Here is a 26381-nt window from a genome sequence, read left to right on the forward strand (position 1 = left end):
CTCTATCTCTGTATCTCTCTAATAACGCGCTAAGAGCGATGCGTTTCTGGATTTTTTCGCGACATGTAATCGGAGAAGTCGACGGCTCACATAAGCGTGCAATTTTGATCGGCAGGTGCGTAAATAACACTTAAGAGCGGATTGTTAATATCGAGCTAAACGTTTCGAGAATTGGGGGACGATTACTAATTAACACTATCTTCAGGAAATTCGTATGCGAGAGTTCCTGGACGCAAAATGCGAGATCGAGGTAAATAAATGAATGAGCAAAAGAAGAAAAAGTCCCACTCAATTTTGAGAGATGACTCGCTGGTAATCGTTAATTATAGTAATCGTCGTTAAAATCGCGCGCGTGTCGTTAAGGGTATCTTCAACATACTCCTCCGTTTGAAGGATACGCGATTATCCCGAAGCACAATATCAGTATTTAATTACTCTCTCGCTCTCGCATTGTCTATCTCGACTTGCCTGCTCGTGTGCGCCCGCGCATTATGCATACGAGGGCCGGGGAGATGTACTTATGAAGGATCTGATTGAGTTCTGAGTAAATGGCATCTGGTTAGCCGAGCTGCTAATTAAACAGCCGCGAGCAGCGTCGTTCGTCTTCTCGGTATACAGCTGTGCGTAAACAACGGTACACTCCGGATATATTCATTGCAATATATTTAAACGTCGTTTCTCGTCAGCTGCGTTTCTTTTAATATTCATCATAAAATCTCACAATTAAATTTTACTTGAAATTTTAATAATAATTAGAAAATTCAAAAAATAGATTATATATATAAAATTTTAATTTTAATCCTTATATGTATATATATAATATAAATTTTAATCTATTTTTTTTTAATTTTCTAATTATTAAAATTTTAATAATTTTAATTGTGAGATTATAATTATATATATAAAATATAAATTTTAATCCTTATATATATATGTATATACATAATATAAATTTTAATCTATCTTTTTGAATTTTCTAATTATTAAAATTTTAATAATTTTAATTATGAGATTATAATTATATATGGAATATATAGAATGTGAAAATTATATATGGAATATATGGAATCTGCAACTGAGATAATACACACAGAATCCACAATCTTAATTTTAATGACAATTTTTTTATTTAAATTTATTAGACTCTTAAAAGATAAAGATAAAAATTACGACTATATGATTTGTGTGCTGGAATATTATTTATTGTTTTTTATTTAAGAATATTCATTAAAAAAGTTGTCGCAATTTCAATTATCTTCGCCGATATACAATAATAACACGCGGTGACTATTTGTAATTATTCTCAAGAGTCTCTCTCTCTCTTTCTCTCTCCTTCTCCTTTCTTCCTTCCCATTGGTTACATACAAGAGATCTTGTCCGCGCTTGGAACATACGGCTGGTGCATTATGCATACGAGGGGCCCCGAACTGAGATGCGCGCTTATGAAGGGATCTGATTGAGTTCTGAGTATATGGCGTCTGGTTTGCCGAGCTGCTAATTAAACACCCGCGAAGAAGTGCTCCAGCACACGGGTGTGCAAATCTTTGACACATACACATATATATAGAGATTCTGTGTTACGACACCGGGTTCCGTCGTCTCTCTCTCTCTCTTATTTTCCCATTTTCATCTCTCTTTCTCTCGCCCGCATCGATTCTCCCCTGCTCGTTCTCGTCGGCGCATCCTCTCGCTCGCTCGCTCGCTGATTGATATTTAAACTCGAGTTTAACCCACCCACGATCTCCTCCTCTCACCTTCGTTCGTCTACCTTCATCCATGTTCCCCGGGGTCGTTAGCGAGTCGCTGCCGCTCTCGCTGCCCGACGTTGCTGGTACTGGTGATGTTGGTGCACACCATGTTGTTGCTACAGTGATTTCTGCACACCTGGCGAGGAGGTTTGCCTGATACCAGCACCGTCAACGCGATCAGGGAGTAATAGCGTATGCCACGATTAAATCCGACTCGCCTCAGCAAGACGGCAACATCCTCACGACAATTTCGCTCCGTCCCTCTTCTTCGTCTCTCATTGCGACACGCTTCTGCCGACGGAGAAGATGCCGGAAGTAGGGATAGAATCAAAACGCAGATTTATGAAGGAAGTGTTTGCTACAGTAATCCATGATTCGCATACGACTCTTCTTTCCATGAACTGCGGCCAAGCAGAATGTAAACGCACAAGAATTTATGAAATGTATTAAAGTGGCGATCTCTTAATGGTTGGGGCGCAAAAGGTTGCCGGATCATTTGTTACAAGCTAATTGGATTGGTTCTGTTAATATATGCCAGCCTAGGTGTCGGAGGAGAAGAGAGAAAGCCTCTAATTTATCACATATGACGCGCCTTACTAGTCATAATATTTCTATAATATCGCAAAATGATATCACTCAACAATCTAGATGGAAAGTGCTAAGTTTAAAATATCATCCTAAAATTTCTTTGCACTTTCATCGAAATATATATCTGTCCATGTTTATATCTTCGAGAAAGAGAATGTTTCAAATTGTAATAAACGAGAAAAATTATTTCTCTACAACTTTCAATTTTTAAATATATATGACACAGCAGTTTTTCAATGGAAAAATAATTGTAATTGAAGGGAGAATTATGCATGAAGATAGAATGAGTGCCAGGAAAAAATCATGCTAACAATCAGATACCCAAAAACAGATGTGACCAAAGGAAATGATAAGTAGCGTGTTGAATTTCAAGTTTCTTGACATACAAATCGCATTCTCCATGCAATATATCGCGGTGATTACATCCAACGAATGTAATTTGTTATTTCTTGCCGAGGATTATTTTGTCCAAAACAATTACGAATAATCGCGAGTCGCCGGACAAACGTGGCGCCGCAAAAGACGTAAGGTGTTCCGCGTCCGTTAAACTGTCCGAGACACGCGTGGATTGTCGTCGGCCGGTATCGTAATCGTCGTGACTGGACCCCGCGTACCTACGCACGCGTGAAGAAGCGCGAAAGGTGCCGGCGTCACGTCGGGAGGGGGGGAGGGGGAGGGGGAAGGGGACCCCGGGGACGATTCTCCTCGATTCTTCTTGCATAGGCATCTCGCGTATAAAGCACCTGTTGGCCTGTTGGTCGAATCGCGCGCGTTCCTCGCCGCCTTGGCAGGCGGCTATATATATATATATATATATATATATATATATATATATATATATATATAGTGTGTGTGTGTGTGTGTGTGTGTGTGTGTGTGTGTGTTACGCGCGTCCCATCGGCCCCTTTTTGCCACCGGGAACAGAAATAGTTTCTCGGCTGACCGAACATCAGCCAGAGGGTACTTAGCACCTCATCGTCTGACGGACATGCAATGCCGGGAGATGCTATGCGAAATTCTCCTCGCTGTTCTCCAGACCTTTCCGCTTAGACCTCCCGATGCCCCACCTCCTAGGCCTCTGAATACCCTTTACGAGCGGGGAGAGAGAGAGAGAGAGAGAGAGAGAGCGTGAGTTGACGAATGCGCACGACCTGCCCCCATCGACACGTCGATCGCGATATGACGCTTGTACTGACGTTTCGTAATGCGTCTTCGATTAGGGGCGATGGGAAACTATATGAACGAGAGAACGTGCTCTTTGCAAAGTAAAAGACATCAGTTTTGCAGATAACATGATTCAAATAAAGAGGGAAACTATTTATAAAAATAATCATGCATAACCATATACAGGATGTCCAGAGTCAATCGCATCACCTGCCGTGCGGGTTGAACTGAGTAAGAAAGTTCTTTACCATTTTGCGATTTTCGTAATAATTATTGAGAAATTAATTTACTAGCTCTCTCTCTTTCCTTTTCTTCTCACTCTTTACGAAGGCAATTCTCACGTTTTGGCGCACAAGCATCAGAGTCCATCATAAAATATGGACCAAAATTCCCATGATTTGATTCCCATGACGCGGCAGACATATAATACATGCACATGTGTTTTGAGTGGACGTAAAATAACGCTAAATTACACGGAGAGTGTCTATCGTGCATCCCGAGACGCGAGGACCATCAATGTGTTCATAATCGTCCCAACGACGGTTACCGCTTGCACATTACATGGGATAATTGATACCAGATTTCGAGGAAGTCGCTCGACAACGCAGCATAAGCTCAGGGGATGTAGATCAACAAGGTAAACGAGACGAGCGCACCTTGGCACCTTTTTGGTACTGGCAATCCGGACTCGAACTACCCGGATCAACGTCCAAGTGTGAGATACGAGAAGACGCGCTCGCGCCGGAGGGTCCTTCTCCTTTGGAGATGACTGGTAATTTATACGTTTATCTCATTCCGTCAATATTTAAAGAAGAACATGGTGCGGATCGTGAAGAGCCCCCATGTGGCCCATCTCTTCCTGCGGGATCTTGTTTCGAAGAGCGAACGACCGCGGTCAGAGATTTCTCGTATAACACCTTCTAGCATCGTCGAATGGGTACACTCGATTTTTACGCGAAATAATGCTTGCCCTCAAATACGGAGAGAAAATAATCCTCTGTCATAAGAAAAAAATTATAGTTGACGTATTAAAAAAAAAAAAAGAAAAAAGATACAGACTTTATATGAGAGAGATGCCGATGCAAAGAATCACAGTTTATTGATTGGGCTCCTGAATTGTTTCGAGAGAACAGAGCGCAAGGAGGAAAAAAAAAAATAGATACCGAGCAAAGGGGGAGAGCGAGGGCACGAATTAATCCCACCCCACACATAGACACGGAGCAGAAGGACGCCCTTGTGTTGCGCTGTTAGTAAACTAAGCATTAGCATTACAAAGACTGCATCTGCGGCTTTGCTTACATCCGTCGCCCGAGCGCACGCACCATCCCGCGCGTTCGATGCACACGCGATCACGCGTACCTGCGACCTATCTCTCCTCTCCTCTCCTCTCCTTTCCTCTCGCCGAAATAAGCATGTTCGCGTGTGCGATGACGAGCGGCACAATGCGCGCGGGATAAATAGCGCACGAGCGAGCCGGCTCTCGTAATTATCTCTAAACACAGTAATTAATGCCGACGCGGCGATCACGGGGGTGTCCTTTCGTTTTCGTCCTTCCTCAAGCCCTTCATCATGACGATTACTCGTCGGATTAATGATTACGTCGTGCCGAGCGCATTATGTCACACTTATCGTAATGCACGTTAACGTGCGAATTAATTTTGCACGAAATGACAGCTCGTCAGCTGTGTGTGTATGTGTGTATGAAATAAAACATGTGAAATCTAATGACACATTGCGCTATAATGTGGCGAATAATGAAGTAAACGATCAGGGACATTAATTATTTTAATTAAAATTGTCGGAAAATAATTTTACAATTCATAGAACGAAACATCAAAGAAGAATAAAGTAACATAAGGAAAGAAAAAATTGTGAATTGGTCATCTCACAGATGTGTGCTCTGACAATTATATGTCATTTTTATTTATTACAATTTTCTGCCGTGCATCAGGTTCGATACTGCAATTTTCAATATATATAATTATTTTACACAACATGTCTCATGTTTTTCTTTCTTCGTCTTCGTCCGCACCAGAAGAAGGCCCCGTTTTTAGGCGTGCATCGCGTGTCAAACGTCCTCGCGAGCCTCGTGGACTCTGCGGCTAAGGTTGAATGCGACGGAGGAGAAAGAGAGACGCGGAATCAACGGTGTTTCCAGCGCGCTGCCTAAATACCGGATTTAATCGACAGCGGGCACGCGGTTCGACAGTTGGCGGTAATCGCGCGGGGAACAAAAAGACCGCGACATACGCGCCGGGGGGATTATGAGCGGCGGGTGGGCGGCGGTGAAGGGGGGTCGGATCCGCGCGCGGCATCCGCGTATAATTAGCGTAATAAGTAGTTTTTTGGGGCGGGGCCCGTGTGGTGGGAAAACAAAGCGATAGCTGGAAGGCAGCTAATTTCCGATCCGGTACGATCGGAGGACAAAAGGGACCGAGGAGCTTATACGCGCGCTCGGATGAAGCGGGGAAGCCCCCCCCCCTCCTCCCGCCCAACCCCTCTCTCCCTCACGCTGCTCTGGAGAGAAGAGGAGAGATGCAGAGAGCTTTGGGGAGAGAATAGGCGGGTGGAAGAGAAGAAAAAAAAAAAAAGAGAGAAAGCAGCTTCTAAACGTCCTCCCTCCGTCCATTCATCCTCTTTCAGCGAGCCCTGGCACGATTTCGAAAAGGTGGGAGCACCCTTTGGGCCCCGCGAGCGCGTGAGTTTTTTTCCTCGCGCGCGTTCTCTTTTCCGTCTCCCCTTCTTCCTTCCCCACCCCCCTCCCTCCTCCCTCCGCTCCTTTCCCCGCTCCTCTACCTCTCCTCCGCGTCCCCGAAGACCCCTTTCATATGTGCCGCATTAAAAGGTCCGGGGTGCGCGCGTGCACACGAAAACAGAAGCGGCCGGGGGGAGGGGGAGGGGGAGGGGATGGGAGGAGGGAGCGATCCGATCCGAATCCCGACAATGAGCCGGACGGTATGTGTGTGTGCCTCGTGGTTCGGCAACGGATTAATTACAGTGTGCCTGCGTAATTAGCCCCGCGGGGATCGGCCGTCGTCGGGCTTACCGTTGGCGGGTTTCGTGCCAGTTCCGCCGGCCCGGCCATGACGATTTCCGTAGAATACTTTCGGCTCTCTCTACCATTCTTCGAAACGTATTGCGTAATTCGCTCACAATGGCGCAAGGATATAATCAACCTCTCTTTATGTGCGAATTTAATTTCGCATCTCTCTACGCTGAACACATGGAGTATGTTGTAAATCCTGGATTTTTATGTGCATACAAAACGGCAGGGAGGCAAAACAAATATACGCAGCTCTCTTTCTTTGCTGTTATTACGCATTTTAATTTAGTTTTGCTTTATATAAGATTGTTATGAAGATAGAATTTCGCGTATTCTTTCCTCCTTATGTCTATCCGTAATAAAATTTATCGAGTAATTAATATTGATATAATTACAATAATTATCAGTTTGCAAATACCAGCGAAAGTGAAATATTAACTGCTTTTTGAAAAAAAAAATGATAAAAATCTTTAAATATTAAAATAATACTAATAATTAAAATAATACTAATAATTAAATATTAAGATAATAATAATAACTAAATATTGTATATCAATTTTTCAGAGTAATTAAGGCCATTTAAGGAAAGAAATAAATCTGTTAGAATATTCTAATTTTTAATACAAAATAATAAAATATAATAATGAAATAATGTATTTTATGAAATATGTGAGCAAATAACACTTGTTGTCAGACGAGACTGCAAAAATATAAATAGAATTCTTATTATTACAAATTTTCTATGAGCTGGAAAAAAGTGACTATATAGTGACCGACTTTGGACGATAATGACTTTCTACTGACTTGTGAAAAAAAAAGTGACTTAAGTGACTGGAATGGCAGCTCTAAAATATATTCGATAGTAAAACGTGTTAAACATTATACGTAGTCTTGTAAAATATTTATATCCGGATTTTTGAGAGGCCACCTCTCATTTACCTGCTCCGATAATCATAAGGAAATGCGCGCTCGACGAAAAAGAATCGAAGCGTGACGATCTCGGAGCGGAATGAATCCGACATCGTCGCGCGATACATATACACGATGTCCGGACGAATTTACGAGCTGCGCTAAGCACATGGCGACATAAACCCGTAACGATCCTAAGGGAGCAGGCAGAAGACGAAGAAAACGGATGAGGAATACCGATACGGTGCATACACGCGCGAATGCAAATTGCATAAGCGAAGATGCGCTCGCTCACTTTCCTCGCGACAGGCGTAAGCGCACACACACGCGCGCGCGCGCGCGCGGATTATTGGTATCAAGCCCGGGAATAGACGGGAAATGTCATAATGCGAGCAAATAGAGTGCCATCAGGCACTCGCGGACCCACTCGGCCACAATTTCTTGTTACATTAATGCCGTCGGCGAGCGCGGCTCGACACGTGAGAGGGCACAACGACCGAGGCGGGTTTTACGCTCGGAATTAGCTTAGCTCTCTTCGAACCATTGATTTTCAGCCCGTGAAATATTCTCATCATTAAGCAACATAGCCAACGCTGGTAACCGAGATGGAAATATATTATATGCGCCGTTCAATTCTGCCTCGTTCGCACCTAGGTAAAGAAAAAAAATCGCAATAACTCTTAAGCACTGGCGAATCCAACACTTGATTATCCAGCCTTTAAAGCAGATGATGCCTGCAGGCAAAGTAATTAGGAAATGTATATTTAAAAATAATATCGGGGGGGGAGGGCGAAGGACTGTAAAACTAATTTATAATAAATATAAATCGTATATATCAATATTATTAAATATTAAAAATTTCTGTGCTTATTTACTGAAAGCTCCCGAGACAGCGAATCATATTAAATAAAATCTTAATGTTACATTACGATAAAATGCATTACGCGTAATTACAAATGGTCTTGGAAAAAAATAAAATATTCCCATTTCCCTTTATATGGATTATTCCTACGAATGAATCTTAAATAATGCCTTTTAAATAAAAAGTCGACTAGATCGCGGATTTCATGGCCGTTATTAGCCAAGACTTTTGGTGCGTAGAAGGAGTGCGGAGAAGAGTGCGCGGCTTTCAACGGCGCGCCGCCGCGTCCGCTCGTTCCTCCATGTCAAACGCTGATTACCGGTAACAAGCTTGAAAATAGAGACTGTCACAATCCGGGGAACGAGAGTGGAGTCTCATCAGAGCGGCGTTTGTAGGCTCTCTTCGCTCTCGACCGCGATATCTCGTTACATTAATGCCGACGGCGAGCGCCGACGCCGTCATGAGAGAGCACGAAGGCGGCCGGGCCGGGTTCTATACCTGGAATTAGCATGCCTCCGAATCATCGATTTTCTACTTATCGGCTATCTCCCGGCCGATGCCCCCTTACGTCCCCCCCCCTCCTCCTCCAGGTGTACCCTGCGCCGCGACCTCTCGCGACCGATCATTATACGACTCGGTTCCGCCGGACCAAGGCTCTAATGGTCGAGACGCGCTTAGGGTTCTTCTCGCCGCGTGCGACTATCTGCGCGACTAGCTTCGCCAATCTTTCCGCGCGAAAGCGACCGCTCGTCGATGATGGGGAAGGAACGTTGCAGCGGTGGTACCTTCGTCGGGAGGATCTCCTGCGATATATCTGCGCTATCGATCGCGTGCCCAGGTGTAACGGTACCGGTAGCGAATAGAGCGTGGGCATATATCGGTGATGAGTGATATCTGCGGAGCGATGTAAACGCGAAGAGAAGTCAGCGATGATGTTTTTTGCGCCTATTTAGGTAGACTGGAAACTTCCTGCGCTTATTGTTCGTAATTATATGCCGTGTGATAAATTGCGACGCTGTATTTAAGGGAACAAACCCATTTGAACTCTCGATAAATAAATGGATACTTTTTTAATTTTTTGCAGCGCAACGACTTGATATAAACTTTTTATTTTTTTTTTTACATTATTAATACAATATTATTAAGTATCTAAATAAAAATTTTTAGATTAAATTTTTTTTTTTTAAATTGTGCGAATATTTATAGATTTATATTTTTGTGTACGGTGTGCACAATAACTCGGGTTACATTTTTTGCAGCGCAACGACTTGATATAAATTTTTTATTTTTTTTTACATTATTAATACAATATTATTAAGTATCTAAATAAAAATTTTTAGATTAAATTTTTTTTTTAAATTGTGCGATTATAGATTTATATTTTTGTGTACGGTGTGCATAAAAACTCGGGTTACATTTGACGGATTGACTTCTGAAATTTTGCATGCGAGTTCCTAATAAGGTTCTGCATCTGCTAACGAAGCTCTTTTTAATTAGATTTCTCATTTTTCTGTTATAAACAAAAAAGATCGATTTTTTTCAAAAAGTAATTTTCCATTATTTTAAATTTTAATTATTATTTATTTTAAAAAACGCTTGGATAGCTATTAATATGTTTAATAAAAAAAAAACTTGTATTTTTGATTTCAGATATGATAAGCAAATATTTTCACACCATAAAATTGGTGAAGTTCTGCAAATATTCGCATAATTTTCAAAAAAAAAAAAATTCTTTTTCAAGCTAGAAATTTTTATTTAAGTAATTAATAATATTATATTAATATTGTTAAAAAATTAAAAATCGTTGCGCTGCAGAAAAATCTATAAACTGTATTCATTTTTCGTATGCTCCCTTGATGCAAGGAAAATTAATTTGAAATTTACTTTGAGTAAATTGAAAAAAATTAAACCATTAAAATAAAGATATCTACTATAAATGAAGGAACATTTCTTAATCTCATTATCCGGAAGCGCGACAATTTTTCGTCGCCGTGACAAATCAAAGTTCGCCGGTATTAATTCTAAAAGAGCGTAATTAAGGAGAAGCCTTACACGCGGTAAGAACTTTGCTAATAACCCTGGATGAGGCGCCACCTCTCGAAGGGTTCTCTCTCGTTGCGGTCTGCGTTCCTAAAGTTTGTTAACTCTCGTAAGTCCACCGCAAGGAAGAGGAAGGAAAGGGCGATGTATATCGCGAACGAAATGAAGGGAGTTTCTCTTCGCGCGCGCGCGCGCGCGGAGTGAGTTTTTGGCGATTAGATTAGACCCCCGGCCCCGGATGTGATGGGCCAGCTGTCCACCGGAATTCGCCCAAGAATCTGCCTAAGTGGATGGAAGCGACGTTCAAGATCGCTCGAGCTATTCCGCCTCCTTATAATGAACGAACCGTACGAGTTTGCGAAACTTCTTTATTGCCCAAGTTTCGACATAACGCACGCACCCGGTAATGACCGCCACTTAACGATAGGGGATTAAAAATTTCTCGTCGCAATCTGTTGCGGCATATCACCACCTGCGAAGCAATCCCCTCTCTCGCCAAGTATGGAATTATAAAAGTGTTGCGAGGCATTCCGAGATTTTTATTTGTACGAAATTATTACTTTTTCAAGACTGCGAAAAGTTTTTCGCATCATCGTAGCAAGTTTTTCTTCTAATGCACATTGCAAATAATTACTTTTCCAATAATCTTCAAACAAAAAAAAAAAGGTTCAATAAATCGCAAGCAATGCGTTAGCAGTGATTAATTTCAGTGAACAAAAAACCACGTTTCGATTAATTAAGCGCCAATATCTCGCGTTGCGGATCCATAGGATCCGTGATTCTAAAAATACAATTTCATTTCATTGGCGCTTATTGAATCCGCGTTCGATTCAGATGAAATCGAATCGATGTGAAACTTAACGAACCGTTCCACGGTTGCGTGTAATCATGAAGGTACGCATATATTCCGAAATGAGATCGAAAGTTAAATTTACTCGAGTTATTTTCATCCTCCGCTGGAGTACACCACAAGTCGTCACAATATCGGTCGGGGAAGAGGGGCGGGTGGGTGGTGGTGGGGGAGGGAGGGAGGGAGGGGAGGGAGGGGAGGGAAGGGGGGGAGGGAGGGAAGCGAGCGAGTGCGGGAGACGGAGAGGAGGCGGGGAACGTCTCGATCGATAACAATAATAATGGAAAATGATCGCGACCGCAGTGGCACGTGATCCAATGACTATGCCCAGGAGGCGATGCCTCATTATTTCGATTTCCAAGCAACTAACCAACGACCTTAGCAGCCTCACGAAATACGAACGCCTCGATTCCTCCCCCCCCCTCTCCCCCCTCGCATCATCATTCTCATCCTTCGTGCGAACCCAATCATTCCTCTCGGCCACGATCTGCACGCCCTGTTGCATTCGGCCGCGAATATCGTACGCTTCGTTGCACGAGCCTCGTAATCGTGCAATCCCGAGGGATTAGAATATGGATTGGCCCATATTAAGCCTCGACTTCACGCGCGTCGAGGTCATTTTATCGCGCGAGAAAATTTTATCGCAATTTACTACTGCCTTTTATTTCTACCGCGATATCGCGGAGTAACGTACGCGAAAATTCTACACGACACGTTGTCATTGAATAAAACAACCAATCCTAATCGAGGAGAAATTGTATTTTCATCAAAATCAAAAATTTGCATTAAAAGTGAAAAATTCAAGTTAAAATTATTCAAGGCAAATTAGATAATATATACGACGATTATTGTGAGATAACCTTATGCAATTATACTTCGAGTTTCGAGAATATTTATTTCTATAAAATACATCCAGGATGTTGACCCTATAATGTACGATGCACTCTCAAGGGCCTCGCGTATAATGTTTGTATGCATCGAGCTTATGCAGTGAAATAACCTTGTAGTGATGTTTTACGATTGGATGCTGGTTGAATTAGAATAGCAATTCAGATCTCTCATCATTGTTGGAGAGAGAGAGAGAGAGAGAAAAAAAAAAGGGGAGAGGAATATATAAAGCAACCGAGAGATGAAACGAGATGGTGGAGGGTCACGATTGCCACGTCTTGTCGGACAATCTAGACGAAGTTGCTACGAACATACCATATGAGAGAGAATACTCGTACACCCCTGCGGGCGTACAACTCTGTTGTTGCTTTCAGTACGGATAAGGCGTGAGGTTCGAGGAATAAGAGAGGTAATTGTCTGAGATAATGATCGTACACATTGCATAGATCCGCGATGCCTCTCGCATCTTAAACGCATTTGAATACCGCGCCGATATTAACGCAAAATCGCATTTACACATCGCCGTTAATGAATTAAGGAACGAGTAGAAAAAAAAAAGAAATAACGTGAAACAACGAGATAGAGATCGTGAGTGGTTTCACGCATGAACGATGAGAACCCAAGGAGCCACGGTCGGCAACTTCTCTGCATGAAATTACTAAATCGCTCGATAATTACAGAGCGTCATTTTCCATGCACGATATCCTGTCCCGCGGGACAGCGTCGGGTCAATCATTTTTTCTTTTTTTTTTTTTTTTCTACACGGAGAAGCCCGCGGGTCACGGGTTAAACGGGCCGTCCCGCGCGACAGGACCTTCCAGGATACGGCGGGATATGCGCGCCGGCAGGAATGATGCGCGCGCAACACCAGCGGGCCCCGTGGCTTTAGGTTCTCCCTCGTGATAAAGTGCTCATAATGTTTTTAACGAGTAAGCCCGCGCGTAATCTTATAATTCGGCCGTGGTATTTCGAGAGTGGATATAATGATTCGATGATTATGCGGCCATATCTCACCCACGGCACCCACCACCGTCCCGGAGAGATACAGCCGGTGTGGAGATCGCCCGGTCGTACGTCCGGATGGAAACAATGTCGGCGGACCCTCCCACGCCGCGTTGGTACACGGACGGGACTGTACTACGGCGAGCCGGAGTAATTCCCCCAATTATAAAATTATTATCCTGCGGTTGGCACCCCCGGGCAACACGCGGGACCGGGGCCGGTCGGTCTCCGCTCTCCTCTCTCGGCCTCATTCGCCATATTCTCCGCGCATTCACCTCTCCGCACCTCACCCTCCTCATTCTCTCCCTTTCCCTCCCGTCGTCCTCCTATCTGTCCGGTTCTCGTCGATCCTCGTTGATTGTCCGACAAGACGAAGAGGTGCTCGCTTCATGATGCGCTAGAACGCGCCATTTGAAACGGATCGCTGAAAGCATTTCTTTCAGTCTCGCATTTTCCTCGGGGGAAAAAAACGTATGTTGATTATTTCAATGCAAGATGAAAAATTTAAATTTTTCATGATTTTTTTTCTAAACGATTAACAAATCATCGACGTTAATAAATACCCTGGTAAATTTTTGGGATAAATTGGTTTTGAAATTTAAACTACTGCTGACTATAAGTGAAAAAGGAAAATAATATTGATAATATAAAAAAATTATATTTTCATTTTGCATATTATTTTTTCTACATTTTAAATCATAAGAATTATAATCTTTTGTGTTTGAGCTTAGTCGAGAAATAGTTTCTTCCGCTGCTATGTTCCTGGTGAGACAGATTATGATAGCCGCGTCGTTAGAAGCCATTTACAGAAAAATATATAACGGTCGTTAGAGCGGAAAAGATTGAAGCTTAGAAGGGTAAAAAAATAAATAAATATAACGGGAGCACAACCCTTGAGCTCAGACGGACCTTTCTTAAGTCGAGCTCGTTCATAATCTCACCGGCGGCTGCCGCTGACTTTAACCGAGCAGCGTCTCCGTTTGTGTTCCGTCGTGTGTAACAGCGTGTGGATACGTGCGTGAAATTTCGACAGAATAGCGAGATACTCGATGCCGCACCATTTCTATTAAAGGGTGACGACTGTAGATAATATAAGTATTACGAAACTTCTATAAATTATTTTATGTGTGTGTGTGTGTGTGTGTGTGTGTGTGTTTGTGTCGAACGAATATCGACGCTATATAAAACGCATTTCAATAAAACATATTTGGAAATGTTCATTTTGAATTTATCAATTTTAAAATGAAACATATATATATATATATATATATATATATATATTTCATAAAAAATTAAGTAAAATTAAAATTAAATAAACATCTAATGATTAATTAATTGAACAATATTAATTATTGTACATAATACATAATTTTTTTTGTTCAGATTAACACTATTAGTTATATAGGCAAGTGTATATTTAATATTTAGTCTAATCATTATTAGAAATATTTATTATTAGAAAGCAGATGCGAGATAGATTATATTATTCTGTATTATTTAGTCTTCGCATAATCATAATAATTGGTTCACAATAACTGATTTTCCAAAGCGGTACGAGAATTCGCGACACTGTATTTAGAACTGTTTATATTAATAAGAAGATATTAAAGATGATATAAATATAGCAGTTGCAAAATATGAAATCGATAAGATCGATGAAAGAAGCAACCCGAATACCAAATCGAGAAGATTTCGGTACCCGCAGCAGGATCCCGGAAATTAGTGATCTGTGCTCGTTGAGAAGAACCACGACCCGTCACGTTCGTAAACCATTAGTCTCCTCTCGTCTGAGCCTCCTTTAGCGAGGAGGGCGAGGAAGCGGAGAGCGACGGGGGTAGGGATAGTGAAAAAAATCAAGAGAGAGGACGATCTCTGTGGGTGGGGTGGCCCAGCGAGTTAAAAGGACAAGAATGTTTGACAGCCATTTTTCAGTAATCACGCTGAGTTAGTTATCGATTGCGGGAATCTCTCTCTCTCTCTCTCTCTCTCTCTTTCTTTCACTCCAAACCATCATCCCTGATACCCTGATACCTCTCACAACGGACCAATCTCAAGGGGTCATTCTTCGTTTTCTATTTCTCATCGCTCCCGATGAAGAGAGAGGTTATCTCCCATCCTCTCCTCTCTCTTCTCGCCCGCACTTCCTCGCACCTTCAATATCGAAAATCTCGCGACGATTTCTCTACCTCTCCCTTATTTCTCTCTCTCTGTCTCTCTCTCTCTCTCTCTCTTTTTTTCCTTCGACCTCTCTCTTATTCGAGACTTTATTTGTGGCATCAGTGGTCACCAAGTCTGACAAGCCTAATCCGAACGTAAGATCCTCTAATGCCGAGGCATTGTGCGTCTAGTTAGCAACAGGAATCGCTTGGCGCATAGTCATTTATTTTTTATTTCCATGAAAAGTTTCTTGATTGATCGGAAATTAGGGAGCTTAAATGCCATCCCACGACATGTTTTATAGAGGAGTGTAATCGATCATTGAAGAATGAGGCATCACCCGCAGTCTTTTGACTCCATGGCAAATGTACATAGTATCGTTGATCAATTGTCACTTTCTTTCAACAATAGATATCAATATAACGAGTAAAATAACGTTTGCATTTTTTTATTCGCAATATAAACTTATAAATTATTTTTAACTATCCATATATTCGCTATTAAAAGAAGATGCGTTGGTCATCAAAAAAAAAAAAAAATAATCAATGTATGTTACTTTATTCTTAAATGCCTACGCAGTTATGACGCGTGAATTCCAACGAGAGCATTTACCGGAGAGAGAATCGGTTTTCGAAGAATCCCCCGAAGAGAATAAAGCGGAACGATTCGAGGATCTTCGTTGTGCGAGTCGCGCCGTACAAATTTCTCTCCGTTTGCAAGTTTCGGTTTTGGCGAACGTTTCGATTGTGTTCGAGGCGAATGGAAGAGCGAAACCTCGGCAACTCGTCGCGGATGATAGCCCGCCTTTGCCGCTCGATTACCCATAAATCTGCGCTAAAGGTTTGAGGCCGGTGACTTAAATGACGGACTCGTCTTCTTTCCTTTCCTTCCTGCGGCTGATGCTCAACAACGGTATCGCCTTGAGCGACCGCGGGTGGAACGCAAAGTGGCCCGACGGATCGCGCATTTTTGCGTTCCTCGCCTGTACGTAATTACTTGAAATTTTTTAAACGCTGGTTATTTTCGGGAAGACCGTAGTAAATCGTTTCGGAGATCCAGCCCACCGATTTGTGATTTATCTCCATCTCCGCGTATAACGCACATCGTCCGCTGATGTCTGTTGGTACTTTTTATTGCTCTTGTTGGAATTTTACTGGCCCGTAAGCCCTGCAAGTTCTGTCAATAGTGCGGGCAAACTCATTTTGCCCTATGCATCATTATATTTCTAAATGTATACAATATCTATATGTGAACTCTGAGAATTATGCGTCCTCTTTAAATCTTAAAGAATGTAATTTTTTTTTTTTTTAATATTGCCCAGCATAAATTTTCTTACACAGCAATATTTTCAGGGATTATTAATCCAACAGATTTAGTATTAATTCATATTATACCAATACGATATGACAAAATATTTTTTCATAAATTCATCAACGCATTTCGTGCCGTTGAAGATTATAAGGTAAATTAATATGTTTATAAGATTAATTTATTTGTCGTGTCGCACAATAAATGATTTTTTTTTTAAATATATACCTTCTTTACTTTAACGCAATATCTTATGCATACAAGTTTCAAATCTTATACGTCCGATATTTTTCCACAACTATTCCGTTCGTCCACGTTTAAAATCCCTGACCTATTCCATTCCCGAGGCTATCACCTATAGACATCGATCTATCCTCTCGATCACCAAGATTAATTTACGAGTGTGTTCCGGCATGCATACATTCACTTCGATCCTAACATTCCCCAGATAAATCCGTAACAGCGTCGGAGGATATCATCCTAGCGCTCCGCATTCATTCCTTACCACTCTTCATTTTTCCCGCAGAGAGCCGAGAAGAGTCGATCACACGCAAGGTCTCGCAATTAACGAATCAGATACGGCGCGACATCAAAAAGACAAATGATCCCAGCGAGATGGAAGCAGATAAATGCGTCTTTTTTTCTCCTGACCTCTCTTCCCCCCCCCATTCCCCCTCCCCCCGTCCCTCCTCTCCCCTGCCACCACGCAGCGTGCTCGCGCTTGACGAGTATGAATCGGGGATCTGATAACCGAAGAAACGGTTCGAGCGTTCGGAGCTAGGGTCTGTGAGACGAGGTGGCGGACGAGAGGGAGCCGGTGAACGAGGTGAGGGATCGGCGAAGAGAAGAGAGACAGGGCCGGAAGATAGGAGAGGGGGTAGGGGAAGGTGGATGAGTATGAAAATTATTCTCTTGTGGATGCACGTACGGGGCGCACACTTGTCAAGATGGCGCATGGAATTAATTAAATTAAGCCCGCACCTCCCTCGGAGAAGGTAACCCGAGCGAGCCCGAACGGAGAACGACGAACGGGCGGAGGGAGGACGAGGAGGAGCGGTGAGGAAGACCGAGAGGGATCTTCGGTTCGACATCGAGTGCAAGTCATTCCAGTCATTGGTCGCTCCATAGGAATCTTGGACGCGCGCGCGCGCGTGCGTGTGTGCGCGCGCGCGCGTGCGTGTGTGCGTGCGCGCGCGCGAGAGTGTAAGAGTCCGAACGAGTTCGCGCTCGTGTGGGTGGACGAGGTGTGTTTTGACGTTTGCCCTCGCGCCAGGTATTCTCGTTCCTTCGATGCCGTCGTGTCGGAATTCGAGACGCGCGAAACTCTCCCGTAATCGGACTGATTCGCGAATTTTGATATAGGTCGATGACAAAGTTCGACGACTGCCATGCATATGCACACTCGGCTCGACTCTGTTCAGAGTGACGTATAACTCGCAAAAGCTATGCTTTTATCACATTGATGTAAAATTTTAACTTTTGTGTCTGGAGATTCGCGGAGTAACGACTTGGGAAAAAAATTTACAAATTCTTAACCAATAATTTTAAAATATATTAATAATATTCAAAACAATAAATATAGATTGTTTATTGAGAAAAAATAATAGCAAGGTAAACAAGAGCAGAGAAAAAAAAAAAAAAAAAATTCTCCATAATTTTTGTCATTATATAAGACTATCGATTTCAATTTTCACATATCAATTCTTCAAAATTATCAACAATACTAAACAAAGAAAATTGAAGGCAAAAATAAGACGTGCTCACGAATTGACACACGTGCTGATCAGATTTTATCCGTCGCAAGAGAGACAGAATAATAAAAAGAGGAGAGGAAGTTAAAGAGTGGACGGGAAGGATGGACGAAGGGCCAGTCTTGAAATATTGCAGTTAGATGGTACGTGCGTACCTGTGCAGTGCCGGCTTGTTGACACTTGGCCCCTGGGCCGCTAAATCGCTTTGGAGTTAAGCGTTTGCAGGTCTAAACGTCTCTCCCCTGCGGAGCCAGGAAATAACGCGGAAAAGAAAGAGTGAGAAAGAGAGAGAGAGAGAAAGCAATGAAACGCGCCCAGAGAACATTCTGCGGCATCTCTCTGCTGTTTCTCTCTCTCTCTCTCTCTCTCTCTCTCTCATTCTCTCATTCTCTTTCTCTCGCCTCGTTTCCAGTCTGACGAAGAGAGGAGAGGGCGAAGAATGCGAGCGCGAGAGGAACGGCGAATCTGCGGGATAAAGGATGCAAATGCTCGCGCCGGCCATCAAAATCTAATTAACCAAGGAAAGAACGAGCCCGGACGAAAGCCAAAAAGGTCCGAAGAAGAAAAAGGCGGGTTTGGTGAGGCGCGGGCAGGAGGCTTAGCGGTTCCGAAGGTGTCAGAGACCGGTAAGGTTCGCGCTTATGCATATGCCACGTCTCCTCCACCTACTACTCCCCTTCTTTCCTCCTTCCTGTTCCCGCACGTTGCCTTCAACTCCTTCATCCGGACTTGTGTGAATGGGGGTGAGAGGACCAGAGCAAGAAAATCTCCATAGCAAACGCTGTTACGAGCCGAGTTTATGTCACTCGTAGCGTATAACAGTCAACAGTACCGAAATTCGTCGGTATGTAACGGGGGTCCTAAATTTCACGCGCCCGCGCGTCTATTTCGGAAAGAGTCTCGCAAAATTTTCTCCCCATATTTTACGTCACATCGAGCATCCAGATTGCCTGGCATTCCTTCTTGCGATCGATTAGAGCCAGGGAACGTAAAGAGAAAGAGAAATCGAGATATTAAAGAGAAGTAAAAGACGATAGTGTAAAAAAGACCCTCATATCGAGGGTACCTTCTCAGTAAATCGCGAGTCCAAGATTTTATAGCGAGTCCATACGCGAGGATAATGATCAATTGTCGATACGAATTGGCCGCGCATTTAGATTCGCTAACCCGGTGCCGAGCCAAATTGAATTTCGCCACGGCAAAAAGTACCAACTTCATCGATCCTGAGAGCGTCGAGGATGAGCTGGAGTGCGCGCGCGCGGCGCGTCCGAAGGTGGTTCGAAAAAGAGCTCCGGGGCCTTGGGTTAAATGCCAATCGAGCTGGGGCATTGTGGGGTAGAGGGGCCCCGGAGAGCTAAAGGGCCCGGGAGAGGGACCACGTGATATCGCGCGTCTGCGTCGTGCGTTACACGTTAGCGTGAGTGGTTGTTGGTTTATTAAGGTTATTGATGCGAGATCAGATCTACAGTCGGATTAGTCAGGGCTGGGTTCTGATTTCTACCTGTCTAACTCCCAATGCTCTTTTTTGCCCTCTCCCACCTTCTTATTACACGTGCCCCATCTTGTATTTGCTTTGCTGCTCTCACTCCTACGCAAAGATATCTATCTCTCGTCAATAGATGCATCTACATCGTGATCGATAAATATCACCACTCTTTGTATGCAACTAATGCATATTCAACGTGTATAAAGAAATCTCTAATAGAATTAATATATAAAAAAAATATTTTATTTTTTTTTGTTATTCTATCATTTAACTTTCTTATATATATATATAAATCTTTTTAGAGAAAAAAGCATTTAAAAGAATCCACATGACACCAATATTGAAAAAAATTATAGAAACATTAAAAAGCTTCACAAATTTTTTATAACATTTTCAATCTTCTTTGAAATGCACATCTTTTGAATTTTTACGCTGCTTAAAAAAAAATGCAATATTTTTCAAGCTTTCGGTACATCAAAAGCTAATGTAAAAAGCTAATTTATTTCTTCATTTACGTTTTGCTTATGCAGGCGAATCGATGAAATCGCAGAAGCGAAGAAGACTGTTTCTTCGACGAGAGAGAGAGAGAGAGAGAGAGAGAGAGAGAGAGAGAAAAGGAATTTTTCGCGAAGGCCAGGAACCCCTTCACCAGGACCCTTCTCGGGGTCTAAATCTGGGGCCAGGTGGATCGCGCAAACAGGCAATCGAAGATCGAAGTAGTTTCCGATGTCAACGGCTGCGACCTCCGGTGTCTACCGCGGCCCGTTTCGAAAGGTAATTCGCGATCCGTGTCGATCGTAATTCCTCTTTCTCTTTCATCCCTCCCCCTCGCCCGCCCGCCCGCCTTCTCTCAATTTCCCCTTGTCCGGCGAAATTACAGGCGGATTTACAAGGAGCGGCGGATTTACAAGCCGACCAAGAGAGTGGCCTTTCCTGTTCGCCACGCCGGATCCTGAAATCGTCGGAAAGCAACCGAAAAAGTGGACCGCGCACAATGGAATGCACAAAAGAAGCGCGCGCGCGCGCGCGATTATTCCGATATATCGTCAGGGACGGAGGATGTATCGCGCACAATCAGTGAGTAAGAATCAAACGTGTTTTCACGTTTCTTTGCGTGAAACAAAAATGCAATTTTCGCAATTTTCGCTCTCATGTTCTCATCGCCATTATTATAATTTTATCACAAATTCTGCCACGTAAATCTGTATGTCGCGCGAACGTGAATTAAAGAGGGACTGAGAAAAAATTAACGCATAACGTTGAGACGGAAGGAGAATTATTCTTACATCTATCTCCTTTATCTCGATCGACGGGGTATATAATACGGAGAAGGTGTACCTATCAGCCAATACTGAAAAGAATTCGTTTCGGAAGGCTCAGCGGGCCGTACATAGTGCGGAAGATCGTTCGGGTCAGGGGGCGGGGGGGGGGGCCGAGTGACTCCCAGCATAAAGTAAAAATTCACTTTCGACCGCAATAAAAGTTCAGTACACATCGGGAGCGCGCGATATACACGGCGTGTGCATCGGGCGCAATCCTACGGCACGAAAAGACATTAAAGTGTCGAGACACGCCCTGGAATTTGGTCAATAACGCATATCTCTTTCCTCTCCCGCATCCTCTCTCTCTCTCTCTCTCTCTCTCTCTCTCTCTCTCTCTCTCTCTCTCTCTCTCTCTCTCTCTCTCTCTGTGTCTCTCTTCCCGGCCCGTCTCTCTCCTCGCCCTTTTTCTTCTCTCCTTGCTCTCGCGCGAGATACGTCGACATTATCGCGGCGGAGACCCAGTACAGGCGCGGGCATCCTAAAACAACAATGGAGGCATTAAGATGATCTACGGCCGAGTCGCTTGACCCTCTGATTCAAAAAAGGTGTTCGAATCCATTCGAGAAGGAGAGCGCCGCGACCGGTGACGGCAGGTGGGAGAAGGAACGAGCGAGCGGGAGAAAAAGAACAAGGAGGGTCCCTCCGCGGCGTTCGTGTGGGTGTCAGCTTAATGTTCCCGGTCTGAGTGTGGGTGACCATCGTGTGTCGAGTGTGAGTCGAGATTTTAAGTTCCTCCTCATACGGCCGCGCGAGCGCACTCTCTTTCGGGCCTGATTAAATATATATTAGGAGCGGGAAGAGAGAGAGAGAGAGAGGGAGAAAAAAAAGATAGAGAGAGAGAGAGAAAGGAGCGCGCAAAGAACTGCGAGGGAAGTGGGGAACTGACTCACGGCGGGGGGGGTGGTATTTTTTCAAGAGGGCGAGGGCAAGTGTGTATGAAAGCCTCACGGCTAAAGGGTGCGGTCGATACGAAATCTCTGAGCGAGAATGTGTCTTGCGATGATGTTCTTCTCTCTCGTTACGAGATATGCAAGATGCGATTTTTCTATTATGGATGGATTACGGATGCTGAAACATTCATCGCGTTTTCAGAATAAATGTTGCTAGCGATAAATTTATAATTTATGTGATATAATTCTTATCTGTATGTTAGTAGATGTGTTGAATTGATTTTTCATTAATATATTTAATTTCTCTCTGCCTTCATTTCTATGTTTGTTTAATAATTTCAATTTTAATAATTTAATATTCAGTTATGTCGTAAACACGACATATTACAGTTACTTATTGTTTCTCAGTTAAACTTTGTGCTTGAAATTGTCCCATTCTGGAGAGATTAAGAAATATACGATAAGAAATGCTCTATCAAGAAATGAGATAAAGCCTAATTTCCCAAGAACGAACGGTCGAGTTCGAAGGACGAATATGAAGGAATCTCACGATTAGTAACGAAATTACAAACTCTCGCGGGAATGTTTCGGACAGGTCGGTCGCCGTTACGAGATCGAAATCTGTCCGCCCTACCAATGATGTCCGGACCAGATCCCGCTATTACGATCGGCTCATTAAACAGCTCAACATTTTCACAGATACCCGGTAGCGCGTTAATGACTGATGACCGAGAAACGCGACCAGCAGAGCCGACTGCTGTACGAGAGACTACCTGGTCTTACTTTCCTTCTGCTTCTTCTTTATACGTCCCTTCGCCTTGGTCCACTGTCTTCGGTCCTTATTTCTATATCGATGCTTGTCGACCCTTATTAATGAGCCGAAGATAAATTCGGAGACGCGACACGACCGACGCTGCTTGGGGGAGCGTCTTTCTCATATTTCGAGACAAGGGTGAGGAGAGAGCGCGGTGAAGGGTGATCTGCATCATTAGAATTAACGAGAGCCCACCGATCTCTTAATGGATGCGCACAAGTGGCAACGAATGTTTTATCCGGTGACTTATTACTCGCGTAGAGTAAACGCATCAGTCCAACTGAGAGAACCTTTTAACCTCTGAATTGTTCTATTGTTCATGTTTAATCAAATAAATGACGTTAAACTAACGATGCATAGAAATAACTCTGAACGACGGCATTATCAAGTTTTATGTTATCAATATATATATTTAATGTGTGTATTATTTACATATATATATTTAATTATATCAACTTTTTTATATATATATTATTTATGTATATTTAATTTATGCAACGTTTAACTTTTTATTGAATTTCATTGCGAATAGTAAAACACATCTGTCCGCTTTTTATTTAGGAATGTGCATTTATTATTTGCAAATTTTTATTAAAAATCAATAACCTTAATATCTCCCTAACGCATGTGATTGCCTGGCAATGCCATATTAAGAGCAGCTATTAGCATGGAATGGAGACAGCAGGGGTGTATAGCAAGACAACGGGGGAGGCATTGTAACAAGACTTACGGTCAGATAAGTCATAATAGTGGCTCGCTGGACGTTGTTAGGAGTCAACAGAGGATCGTGCCGAGATAGCGCGTTAATGCACGCATTTATTTGAAATATTAAACCTCGAGGAACGGAGAAAGACGGAGTAAGTCTGCCCGCTCGCTTCCCACCCTCCGCGAGGTCGAGCCGCGGTAGGAGAGACACGAGAAGGGACAATTATAAATGATGATAATTAGCTAAGATCTTAGACCGGTCACTCCGTGACTTTACAGTTGTAATTGTGCGTGTCGAGAGACTACATGCCGGATCTCTCCACAAAGTGATTTTGCGATAGCCACGGCGTGGAATTTAAAAAATTATCCAACAATCTAGTAAAAATATTATAATAAATTTTTTCTGTCGTCAAAAAATATTTAAATGAGATGTATTTAATTCTAAAAAAAATATAAAAAATATAATTATATATAGTTTCCTCTCTATAAAGTGAATAATTATTTTAAGGAATAAAAATTTCTATTACAATGAGAAATTAAATCTGTGCTAATAGAAGGAAAGAATTTTAATCTTCAAAGTGCTCTCCGTTCGATTTCGATTAACGAGAAGACCGAAGAATTCGATCCCACCATGTGGCATAAATCGTTTCAATCTGGTGTGCAAAAGGAACATTCTCTTTCTCAAAGACATCCACTGATTGTTTCTCTCTCGCTCGTACGCTACGAAGAAGAAATCTCAGACAGCCGTTGATCGAATCAACACCGACTAACAGAGTGATACTACAAACTCACTCCCTCTTTTTTCTTTTCCTTCTCTTTCTCCTCCTAATTATTAATGTGCTCGAGCACGCGGAGATAAACCTCAGAATCATCGTCCAAGTATTCAAAGCCCTCTCGCTCGGCCTCTCGTTATTGAATATGAATGATTAATTAAGAACATCTCACAATCCGTCGACTCGTCATTCGATCCCTCTCCCCCTCGCTAAAAACAAACTTTACCATGCTATGTATCTATTCGATATCATATGATAACTGCGTAGGAAGTGAACATTCGCTATTGAAAGATCGCTAGAAACAGATATGCGAACAATACGTACATGCATACATATCGACGAAGGATATCACACATTCCATCATTTGCAAAAAAAAAAAAAAAGTTATAATATTTTCATATCTTATATTTTTAACGGAACTAAAGTATATAATTATAATAATAAAATCTTATACAGGATACACTTTTGTACACACATCGTTAGTGATTTGAATAAAAAATTTTTCTTCTTTGTAATTTATATAATATTATAATATTATAATAATTTATTCATTTTGCTCACTCATAAAAAGATTCTTTTTTATTTTTTTATAAAATTATTATTTTTATTATTTATAAAATTTTATAGTGTAGCTGAAAGAAATGTAAATGAAATATTCTCGCAGCAAACGAATACTGTCAGGTGTGCTAACTTTCAATTACAATAAACCGAATCCGCTGCGACAAGCTGGTCGGGTCAGAACCCGATTCCTCTCAGAGTGTTATCACCGATTTCAATTATACATATCGATCCGTGTGTATTCCACGTGCGCACAGACCTCTTTGTTCATTTCCACACGTCGAAAGAGTTCATCTCCGTAGACCTTTGCTACAATGACTTGAGGAGAGAGGAAAAAAAAAAGAGCCGACAACACAACAGAGCCAACTGATACAATATTCATTTACTGCTGCGTGTGTCTATGCTTCATAATGTCACGGCGGAGGGATCGAGGGGCATGATGGGGGCAAAAAGAGACAGAGAAAGAGAGTTGCATTCAAATGAAGGAATGCCGGGGGCGGTGGGATGAGGTGGGGTAGGTGGGACTCCAAGATGACACTTCTCGTAGGTGATTTATACCCGCTGGTCGAATGACCATCATCTCGTGGAAAGATCTACAGGATCTTCGAGACGCTTAGTTAGTCGCTGAACGAAGGATAGTTAGTCCCTACGATGAGCACAGGCAAGCACATGGAGATGGGAGAGGTACCTAGTACGACAGGGACTTAATGCAAAAGCTTCATGTAATTCGAAATATATAATCCTCTGCACTTTTGTTATTCCCATCCAAAATCATCGTTTGTTATAAAATCGACAGGCTCGAAGAGATTAGAAAAAAAATTAGGCGGATGAGAAAAATTATATCAGATTGTTGAATATAATAATTATTTGTGCCTACGCTTTTAATATTAAACGAAAAAAATAAAAATCTGATACATTTGTGAGGAAGTACCGATTGTACGGTATAAAATTACCTTTCGGCTGAACAAAAGCGCTTCACGAGAGAGTGCGCTTCGAGAAAGAATTAACACAATGGCTCTCGCCAACTTTGATTGGTAAGCTGACTCGCGAAGTTAAGTGCATATTTCCCGAGGCAAACAATGTTAAAATAGCACCGAGACGCGGCAATAGGTCGAGATCATGGCGCTAAGTTATCCCCCTTTCTTTCTGCGGGGTAAGTATGCGAACAAGTACTCGCATTAACTGTGTAAATAGCTATTTGTCTTACAAGTGGTTGGATAAGAATTAGTGTTTTAACGCCGAGGAGACACGAAAAGAAAAGAGCGGAAATGGCATCGCGAGCCTTAAGTGTCTTCGAGTGGATTTTTGCTCTCTTCTCCCTCTATCCACACATTTCCACTATTTTCTCGTAAAGTTCCAAAAAATTGCCGCCGATATTTCTGCAAAACGAGATTTCATGATTTAATAAAACAACTATATATATATATATATATATATATATATATATATATATATGTGCATTAATAACAATATCCGACCGCTTAATGCATTTTCAATATAACGCGATTGACTCATTGTTAAAA

At 42.4% G+C, this 26381-nt stretch overlaps 2 protein-coding genes across 2 annotated transcripts in view; one reads left to right on the forward strand and one right to left on the reverse strand.

The window, feature by feature from the left end:
* The window catches only part of LOC126858560 (zinc finger homeobox protein 4-like), a 363658-nt gene extending 361802 nt beyond the window's left edge, over positions 1–1856 (reverse strand). Inside the window, exon 1 of the mRNA XM_050608973.1 lies at positions 1755–1856. The gene's annotated coding sequence lies outside the window, so the exon portion shown is untranslated. The remainder of the gene's footprint in view (positions 1–1754) is intronic.
* The window catches only part of LOC126858609 (uncharacterized), a 170537-nt gene extending 147350 nt beyond the window's left edge, over positions 1–23187 (forward strand). Inside the window, exons 2-4 of the mRNA XM_050609092.1 lie at positions 18723–18936; positions 20327–20570; positions 22708–23187. Of these exons, the coding sequence (XP_050465049.1) occupies positions 18723–18936; positions 20327–20570; positions 22708–22726 (477 nt within the window). The 3' untranslated portion in view covers positions 22727–23187. The remainder of the gene's footprint in view (positions 1–18722; positions 18937–20326; positions 20571–22707) is intronic.
* The last annotated feature ends 3194 nt before the right edge of the window (positions 23188–26381 follow it).

Source organism: Cataglyphis hispanica, chromosome 26 (genome assembly GCF_021464435.1).
Source record: "Cataglyphis hispanica isolate Lineage 1 chromosome 26, ULB_Chis1_1.0, whole genome shotgun sequence".
NCBI classification, from domain to species: Eukaryota; Metazoa; Arthropoda; class Insecta; order Hymenoptera; family Formicidae; genus Cataglyphis; species Cataglyphis hispanica.